We start from the raw sequence: 10,509 nt of genomic DNA, 5'->3' as shown, positions 1-10,509 counted from the left end.
TTCAATTTCATGCAGAACTTTGCAAATCCTAATATTTCTATCAGTGCTATGTCAGGAGACCACTATTTTTGGTCTATAAATCCTTGATCTTTTTGGTTTTTTTTTTCAATTAAAAAAATATATACTCTTCACACTCAGAACTTTCAGGATACATGTAATCAATTCGACCACTTCCCTTTCCCACAACTTTCACAATTAAAAAAAGTACTTCAAAATTCTTCAATTTTCGTAAGCAATTTTATTTTATTAAAAACATTTCTTAAAAATTAAATTTAGGCAACGGGCAAATGAGCACCGGAGGGTTGGAAACCATTTTCATCGGCAACATAGGTGACGGTGAATTTTTCGCCAGTCTTCTCATCGACCCAGGTGTAGGAGCCGTGGACAACGATGGCTTCGTGTTCGGTGCCAACATCCTTGAGTTTGCCGTCTTCATTGTGGGACTTGCCATCGGTGGTTTCAACAGCGAAGGTGTAACCTTCGGGTCCTACATCAGATTCGGATTTGACGATTTCAGCATCGGGACGAGGAGCAGCCAAGGCAATGGCGAAGAGAGCGACGAAAACGATGAGGAATTTCATGTTGATTGACTGATTGGCTTGTGTTTTGGCTTGTGCTTGGGATAGCTGACACTTGACTGGTGATTACTACAGATTTCAACTCGCCTATATATGCGAAAAAAAAGAAGCGAGCAACTGCCGTTGCGTATCGAAACAAGAATTTTATGCAATCACAGATGAAATTTCTAAACCCAATAGAAATTTCCAAATTTAACGCAACAAGTTTGCATTCGGCAATACAAATATGTGATCTAATTTTATGCAAATTCGAAAAAAAATATCGGATTAGTATTTTTTTATTGCATTATTATTATTATTGATATTATTATTGTTTTTGTTAAAGAGCATTATGCATTGGCGTGGTGGTGGTGGTTCTCAGAGCAGCGAGTATTGTGGTTGAACAAGTGCACACATACATTCGTGCATAAGGAGCTAGATACGTAATCGTGTTAAATAGTTTAATGAATTTTGCAAACAATAAATTTAAATATATTTGCCAAATTAATGAATGTACAGGAATGGTTTTTAAAGATTTCAAAAAAAAAAAAATATTCATAATAGAAAGTTTAGGCTTCAGAACCTGTTAAATATCCAAAAGTAGAATTGTTGAAAATGCTCAAAATATTTGATTTTTTTCCGTTTTTTGGAGATAGAAGATTTTAAAAAATTTCAACATTTCAATCCACAATCGTGGATTTTCGGGAATAATTTTTCAGGACTATACCTATACTTTTGGATTTTAAAGAATTTTTTTTTTTTTCAGATAATATCCCTAATAATAAATAATAAATTTGTATAGAATACAAGAAATTGTCCGCAACTTTGTCAGCGTTTTTAGTACTCAAAATGTCCAATTCGTTTCAAATTTGAAGAGTCGAACAAATATAGTACACATTTCCATAATAGCCTTCATATTTCACTCCCAAATACCAACAGATACTTAAAAATATGATTTCGGCATTCCCTTCACCCACTACCAAATTAGTACCCAGAGGCCTCACTATCAAATTTCAAGATTCCAGCTCTACCCTTCACCCAATACCCAATTTAGTACCACTTAGAACTTTTCAAACAATTATAGTACATATTTCCAAAACCACTTCCATATCTCAATCTCAGATACGAACAGAGATCTTCATATCAAATTTGAAGAGCCCACTACTATCCTTTCACCCAGTACCAAATTTAGTACCAGTTAGTACTTTTCGAACAAATATAGTACACATAGCCTTAATCAGCTTCATATCTCAATCCGAAATGCCAACCTGAGACTTCAAAATCAAATTTGGGAATTTCAGCCAAATCCCTATACCTAATACCAAATTTAGTACCATTTAGTACATTTCGAACAGATAAAGGACGCATTTCCGAACCATATCTTTAATACAGATTGCATCAGTGATCTTAATGTCAAATTTCAGAAATGTATCTCTATCCTTTTACCCAATGCCAAATTTAGTACCTTTCGCAAAATTATGGTACACATTTCCGAAACCACCTCCATGCCTTCATATCAGATACTAACAGAGATCTCAAAATCAAATTTGAGGATTTTAGCTGTAACCTTTCATCCAATACAGAATTTAGTATCATTGAGAACTTTTCGTACAAATAAGGTACATATTTTCGAAACCACTACAAAATTCCAAAAGCAGATACTATCAGTAATCTAAATATCAAGAATATTATTTCTATCCCTTCACCCAATACCAAATACCGTACAATTATGGTACACATTTTCGAAATCACCTCCATATGTCCAGGCTACACATGAACAGCGACCCTAATAACAAATTTCAGATATCAAGCACTTTCTGTTCACCCCAAGCCATATTGTACCAAACGTAGTACCATTTAGTACTTTTCGTGAACTTGTGATACACATTTCTAAAGCCACCTCTTTCTTAGGAACCTATTACCAACAGGGACCCCAATACAAAATCTCAGCCTCATTCGTTCACACTAAACACAATTGTTCCAAATTTAGTACCATTTAGAACAGTTCCCTCACTTAGTTCACATTTCCAAAGCTACCTTCAGATATCTAATTTACACTTTATACGTTCACTTAATACCAAATGGTATCATTTTAGAAGATACGTACCACTTTAGAACATTTCTTAAATTTAATATTGGAATTAATATTAATAACCCTTTGGTGCATCTATCTCACACTCCATTAGTGACACTCATTCGAAATTTCAGAATTCCAACTACATCGGTTCATCATAATTCCAATTTGTACCAAATTTCATACACATAAGTACGAATTTCCAAAGTTTCCTACATAGGCCAATCCAAATCGCAATTCCAAATTTTAGGATTCCACCCCTGTTGATTTGCCCAAATACAAATTGTACGTTTTTAATACATTTTTGTACATAGAAGTACAAATTTCCAAAAAATACCAACATTTCCCAATCCCTTACTCCTATCAGCTCCATTGGTTAACCTAAATCCAAACGCTACCATCTGTGGTGCCATTAAGTACAACTTTTCATAACGACCTACATCATACAGTCCAATAGAAATCGTATTTCAAAATTTCAGAATTAAAACTCTATTAGTTCTCCCAAAATTTAAATTGCACCAAATTTAGTACCATTTAGTACAGATAAGTTCAATTTTCCAAAACTACCTACAGACCTCAGCCCTAGAATGCAATAGTAATCTTATTTCGAAATCTTTAGAATTCCAACTCTATCAGTTCACCCAAATCGAAATTGTTCCAAATTTAGTACTATTTAGTACTTTTTGTGCACATAAGTATAAATTTCAAGAACTACCTCCATATTCCAATTCTACACTCCGCCAGTGATGTTAATTTCAAATTTCACGGTTCCAACCCCTTCCGTTCCTTAAAATTCAATTTGTACCAAATTTAGTACCGTGTAGCAGAAATAATGGTCCTATATATATTTTACGAGCTTCATGGATATTCAAAAATTTTGACCCGGTGTGGGGGAGGTATTCCATCTTCACACCAGATCTTGTGTTAACAAAAATATTGGGATTGAAGATAATCGGAACCTTGTTTTCGTTTTTTAGGAGAGACATAGTTTTTCAAAATATTGACCCTTTGTGGGGGAGTTACCACAAGGAGTGGTCCTATAGATTCCATCCTTACACCAAATTTTATTTTAGTAGAAATATTGGGATGTGTGAAACTTGAAGAGAAGTGGATGCTAAGTTCGTGTCTTATGATTATTTGGGTTATTCAAAATGTTGATCCTTTGTGGGAGAGGTATGCGGAAGGAGTGGACCGATATATACCATCTTCACAACAGAGCTTGTGTTGATAGAAATATTGGGGTATGACGAATTTCAAAGGAATCGGATGTTCACTTCGCATTTTACGAGCTTTATAGCTATTCATATAATTGGACCCTGAAACAGGAGGCTGATGTACTCCACCTTCACACTAGATCTTGTGTTAGTAGAAATATACAGATGTGCGAAATTTGAAGAGAATCGGATGCCTATTTCGCGTTTTATAAGAGTTATAATTATGGCAAATTTTGACCCTTTGTATGGGAGATACATGGAGTGAGCAGATATTGTCAATTTTCCCACCTGTTTTGCAACTAATAAAAATATTAGTATTTGCAAAGTCCGCACAAAATCGAATGATCCTGAGGTAATATATTTTCTGTGAAAAAATTTACCTTTTGTGGGGAAGGAAGTAGTTGTAGGGGACCGATATTGTCCATCTCCGAAAACAATCTAAGTTTCACAGTAATATTACGATGTACCAAGTTTGGATCAAATCGGATAATCTCTTCGAGAGTTATCATGCGCTTCAGCCAGACATGAAACAGAGAGAAACGGACACCCCTAGATCGACTCTAAATGTCCTGAAACGGATTTTGTCGAAAAAGACCTAGGGTCTAAAACAATTATATCACGTACGTTTCGGCCGTATCAAATTATATATACCCTCTGTTAATGATTTGTTAGCATGCAAACTTTGATCTGTTGGCAAATCCTAACATATACGTTCGAACTCGCTTTGAAAATATAATTGAGTGCATATCGTTATAATAGATATGAAAATACAAAAATTAACAATTTTATTTCAAAAATCTCACTTTTCATTTTCAAACAAAAGACTTAAGAAGCAAAATCGATTCATGGAATTAATTCAAAAAATGAATTATGAATATTGATATGATATTTTTTGGCATTGTTTTCGTTAAATGCGACAAAAAATGCAAATTCAAAATGAAAACGTGATATGGTTTTTAAGTGCTGTATTAAACGTAAACTTTTTCAAATCAGGAAGTATACTCGATTGAGGATTTTCAAGATATGTGGCGTGGTCATTTGTCAAAAACAGAAAATATTGTGTCAAGATAGGAAATATTTTTTTGAATACATTTCTTTTTTAGTTAATTTTTTTCAAATGTAGTTATTTGTATTAGAAAGACGAAAGGCTAGTTATAAAAAAAACTGGAAATGCTTATGATTAAATTTACATAATTGCATTTTAACGTTGAAGAAAGTGCGCCACAAACATTTAATTGGTGCAAATTATTGCTGCGTGTCTTTTTTTATTTAAATTTTGGTGAAGAAATGAAAACATGAAAGAACAGCATTAAAATTTAACACAATTCTAAATGTCACAGAAATCGATTAAATTAAATAAATTCCTAAAAGAATTTCTGTTTTCAAATAGTTTTTATACCCTTCCCAATACTATGGAGGGTATATACATTTTATCATTCCGTTTGTAACTCATCGAAATAATGATTTTAGAACCATAAAGTATATATATTCTTGATCAGCGTAAAATTCTAAGACGATTTAGCCATGTCCGTCTGTCTGTCTGTTGTAATCACGCTATCTTTTGAACAAATTAAGATAGAAGCTAAAATTTTGCACACATGTATATTTTGCCTGTAGGCAGGTTATTTTCGTAAATAGGCCATGTAGGTCCACGTTTTCATATAGCCCCCATATAACGGTACCTCCCGATATTCGATATTTTGATGATTTTAGCGACATTTTTCCCCGGAATTGTTTCAAATTTGGTGTTTGAAGTTCCGAATATGTACTACAGCCTAAGGCAGAAAATTGTGTATGCAGGTCCACGTCTTCGTGTAGCCCCCATATAACGGTACCTCCCTAAATTCGGTATTTTGATGATTTTAGCGCCATTATTCACCTTAGTAGTTTTAAATTACGTATTTAGAGTTCGTAATGGAAGCTACAGCCTGTGACAGAAAATTGTCTATGCAGGTCCAGGTCTTCGTATAGCTCCTATATAACGGTACCTCGCTATGTACGGCATTTTGAAGATTTTGGCTACATTATTCACCGATTATTTTAAGTTTCGAATTTGAATATGGTAATGGCTTGTGACAAACAATGCCTAGGTGCACGTCATACATGCCTAAATATAACGGCTATATTCGGTATTTTTAAAATGTTAACAGAATTTTTGGCGAATATTATCTTTTTCTTTTTTTTTTCCAAAATTTTTCAAATTCGTGCTAAATTGTGGAGGGTATTCAAAGTTCGGCCCAGTCGAACTTACTGTTTTTTTACTTGATTTGTTTTACCCTCAGCCATATGGCTAGGGGGTGTATATATCATTTAATACGACAAAAACGTGCCTCATCGAATTAACGGTTTAAGACTCTATGTCTTTTTGAACCAAATCGGTTTCAGAACATTTATAGTCGATGTAGAGGTCTCCGTCCGTCTGCCAGGGGCGCATGATAAGTATCGAAGGCAGTTTCCGATTTGATCCAAACTTAGTACTTTGTAATATTATCATCAAATTTTGATCGAGTTCGAACCTGTACCTCCCCCACAAAAGGTCAAAATGCTCATAGAAAATAATTTTCTTCACAGAACAAGCAAGTTGTACAAATTTTGCAAATATTAATATTTGTATCAGAACTAGGGCAAGAATAAAGGTCATCAGAATAAATGCCGAGTATTATCGCGAAAATGTTCTGGAGGGTGCATTAAAGACTTGGGCACGCAAACATTTTGGCCACAAACCTTGAACATTCCAACAGGACTCAACACTATTCCACTCAGCACGCGCAAACGAAGTATGGTTACAAAATGAGGTTCTTCGCTTCATTTCCAGCGCACAATGGCCACCAAAATCTCCGGATACCGATCCGCGTCTAGAGTATTTTGGAAAGCAAGGTTGTCACTAAAAAATACCAAAGTATCGATCACCTCAAGCAAGAGCTTCGCCGGGAATGGGCTAAAATACCGCAGAGCAACATTTGGGCAGCGTGTGACGGTTTCATTGGCCGTTTGAAGGCCATAATTCGTGCCAAAGCTGACCAACTCGAACAAATCTAAACTTATTCTAAAATTTGATGTTATTTCCGACATTTTTTGCTTTCATTCAATAAAATTAAAAAAAAACCAGTAAAGAAAGTCTTAAAGTCGGGCGGGGCCGACTTTATGATACCCTACACCACTTTGCTAATTTAGTAAAGCTCCACATAACAATTAAAAGTTTTTATGGGAGAATTCAATCATACACGCTTTGATTATAATTATAATTTAAAGTTCAAAGGACTAAACATGCCGAAGCATTTGTATCTTTTAAATTCGGACTTGTATTGACCATTTGGTGCACAATTAATTTGAAATCGGATAAATATATATATGGGAGCTATATCCAAATCTGAACCGATCTCGATAAAATTTGGCAAAGATATTTCTGAGCTGTATTTGATATATTTCCCTGAATATCGTTGTTACGGAGTGCATATTACGGTTGTGGGTAACAAATATAACAAATCGGATGAATAATATATATGGAGGCTATAGCTATATCTGAACCGATCTTCACCAAATTTGACATACTAGCTTCTAGACTCAATTCGGTCGTATGTGCCAAATTCCATCCCATTTGCACAAACATTAGACGTTTGGTGTAAAATAAAAGGTAAATCGGACGAAGTTATATATGGGAGCTATATCCAAATCTGAACCGATCTCGATAAAATTTAGTAAAGGTATTTCTGAGCTGCATTTGATATATTTCCCCAAATATTGTTGTTACAGAGTGCATATTACGGCTGCGGAGGACAAAAATAACAAATCGGATGGACAATATATATGGGAGCTATAGCTATATCTGAACCGATCTTCACCAAATTTGGCGTACTAACTTCTAGACTCAATTCGGTCGCATGTGCCAAATTCCATCCCATTTGGACAAATATTAGACGTTTGGTGCACAATAAAAGGTAAATCGGACGAAGATATATATGGAGCTATATCCAAATCTGAATCGATCTCGATAAAATTTTGCAAATGTATTTCTGAGCTGTATTTGATATATTTCCCTAAATATTGTTGTTGCAGAGTGCATATTACGGCGGCGGTGGACAAAAATAACAAATCGGATGAACAATATATATGGGAGCTATAGCTATATCTGAACCGATTTCGATCAAATTTGGCATACATATTCTCAGGCCTAATATGGTTGTATGTGCAAAATTCGTACATACAATTCGGGCTGATATTACACGTTTGGTGCACAATAAAAGGCAAATCAGACGAAGATATATATGGGAGCTATATCTAAATTTTGACCGATTATCTCCAATTTCAATAGGGTTCGTCCTTGGGCCAAACAAATGATCTGTGCATAATTTCATCAGGATCGGGGAATAAATGCGACCTGTACTTTGTTTACAAAAATACATGGACAGACGGACAGAAGGACGGACGGACGGACGGACAGACGGACGGACGGACATGCATAAATCGACTCAGAATGTGATTCTATGCAGATCATCAAAAGGAACTATGGGTCTATCTCGTTTCCTTTTGCCTGTTACAAACAAATGCACAAAGACATAATACCCTGACCACCTTGTGGTGTAGGGTATAAAAAACAAATGAAAAATTATAGCTTTTGACTTTGTTGCAGTTTTTTATCTCACCCTGTATATGGTACCTCACTCATATCTCAATTATTTCCCAAAATTATCAAATATCACTTAAAGAGCATTAGGTTTGTCCAGGTCGATCTTTCAATACCTAAATAATTAAAATAAAAAAATAATTAAAAAAACACAATTAAAATATCGAATATAGGGATGTATATGGGCGTTATAGAAAATATTAAACCTACACGTACAATGTTCTTCCACCAAAGCTATAATCCATTACAAACCACAAATACAAATCTGTAGATAATTATGGTTTATATCATCAACATACCGAAAATCTGATCGTACCGTCACATCTTATATCAATTAGTGGATCTGCAGTAAGCATTTTTGCAAGGAGATGACAGACCAACCAGGGACCCTATTTGTCAAGTATCACCTAATTTGGTTGGAAATTGTGGCAGAAACCTTCAATATACCAAAAATTGGGAGGTGTCATAATTGGGGGCCATACCACTTAATGGACCTGTAGCAAATATATTTTGCAGGAAGAAAACAGGTCTGCTACCCCTAGTTCAAAGTTGCAGCTGATTTGGTTTGAAATTTTGGTCGAAGCCTTCAAAATACTACAACTCAGTAGTTAACATTATATCAGGGTTAGGTTTAACTAGCAAAGTAACCAAAATCGAGAATGGGCTAGTTCCCTCTATAACATGTTTATTGAATCGAATCATAATCCTTGGAATCCTAACATTATAGGTATACAGTGTCCTTGGCAATTTTACTTTTCTTTGATGACGTGGAAAAATATTTTGTCTTCGACCATCCTTCAAAAAGATGCCGTGCGGAAGAACTTCACATGCCTTTAAAGATTAAAGAAGATTGGTTAAGATTTCGATTTTATGACGAGTATATTTTGAGAATAATTTAGCTTGCTACGATCTCCTTCAATGGGAGTTTCTAGCCATGTTTTAAGAAAAGGATCAAGAGGAGTCCTTTAGTGACTCGCTTCAGAGCGAAAATTGTCTCAGTGTACGAGGCACTATATACCTAAAATTCGTAGGTTTCAAGGACTCTTAATTCGAAAATTTCGAAAAATGTTGAGGAGAGGGAACTTGTTCCTTCCATTTAGGTTACTTTGCGATGTACACAATTTTGCTTTCATTTCCGCTTTTCCGTATGAAAAATAGTTTATTATCCTTTCGCAGAGCAAGAGACTGGAATATCCTCTTGAATATCATCTTCTCTATTATTCTTTCAAATTTCATTGCTTGTATTTTCTACCTTTACACCAGCGATTCTCTGTCATCATCTCGAAAGTCAATTGGTATTTTACCCCTTTCCCCCCATTTTAAATAACACCCCAAAATATTACACTCACACTCAATTGAAATTTTTATCACAAAATTTTATTACTTAATTTCAACAATTTTTCTTCAATTACTTAATTTAAGCAACTGGCAAATGGGCACCTTGGGGTTGGAAACCATTTTCATCGGCAACATAGGTGACGGTGAATTTTTCGCCAGTCTTCTCATCGACCCAGCTGTAGGAGCCGTGGACAACGATGGCTTCTTCTTCGGTGCCGACATTCTTGAGTTTGCCGTCTTCGTTCTTTTCGGTACCATCGGAGGTGGCAACAGCGAATGAGTAGCCTTCGGGTCCTACATCAGATTCGGACTTGAGGATTTCGGCATCAGGACGAGGAGCAGCCAAGGCAATGGCGAAGAGGGCGACGAAAACGATGAGGAATTTCATGTTGACCGATTGATTTGTGTTTGCGTTTGATACAGTTCGCTGAGATGTGGGGCGAATTTATATGCGATTAACGGAACGCGAAGAAAAAAATTAATGCAAAATATTAAAATAACAATAAGCCGAGAAATTATGCTACGATAGCATGCATAAAAATGTCGTTTTATTTGCATAAATTGCAACCTACAGAAAACAAAAAAAAAACTGGATTTTCAAACATCGAAAATGATCAAATTAACACGAAATATTGTATGCCTCGACGATACCTCATATATATGTTAAATAACAAGAATATAGAGAACATTTTTTTTAAAGTT

The 10,509-nt window shown here is 35.2% G+C and overlaps 2 protein-coding genes across 2 annotated transcripts; both read right to left on the bottom strand.

Moving 5' to 3' along the window:
- Positions 1-223: 223 nt before the first annotated feature.
- On the bottom strand, positions 224-659 carry LOC101888394 (larval cuticle protein 65Ab1-like). The gene has a single exon (XM_005174887.4). It carries the CDS (start codon positions 579-581, stop codon positions 273-275), a length of 309 nt encoding a protein of 102 aa, XP_005174944.2. The 5' UTR covers positions 582-659; the 3' UTR covers positions 224-272.
- A 9,165-nt stretch (positions 660-9,824) lies between these two features.
- LOC101888561 (larval cuticle protein 65Ab1-like) lies at positions 9,825-10,241 on the bottom strand. Its single transcript, XM_005174888.4, has one exon. It carries the CDS (start codon positions 10,193-10,195, stop codon positions 9,887-9,889), a length of 309 nt encoding a protein of 102 aa, XP_005174945.2. The 5' UTR covers positions 10,196-10,241; the 3' UTR covers positions 9,825-9,886.
- Between the last annotated feature and the right edge of the window lie 268 nt (positions 10,242-10,509).

This window comes from Musca domestica, unplaced genomic scaffold, assembly GCF_030504385.1.
Source record: "Musca domestica strain aabys unplaced genomic scaffold, Musca_domestica.polishedcontigs.V.1.1 15, whole genome shotgun sequence".
In the NCBI taxonomy this organism is placed as follows: domain Eukaryota; kingdom Metazoa; phylum Arthropoda; class Insecta; order Diptera; family Muscidae; genus Musca; species Musca domestica.
The sequence above is the reverse complement of the archived record's forward strand: the minus strand, read 5'-3'. Positions and strand labels throughout refer to the sequence as shown.

Coding starts and splice junctions, on each gene's coding strand:
- LOC101888394 (XM_005174887.4), bottom strand. CDS start 581: ATGAAATTCCTCATCGTTTTCGTCGCTCTCTTCGCCATTGCCTTGGCT.
- LOC101888561 (XM_005174888.4), bottom strand. CDS start 10,195: ATGAAATTCCTCATCGTTTTCGTCGCCCTCTTCGCCATTGCCTTGGCT.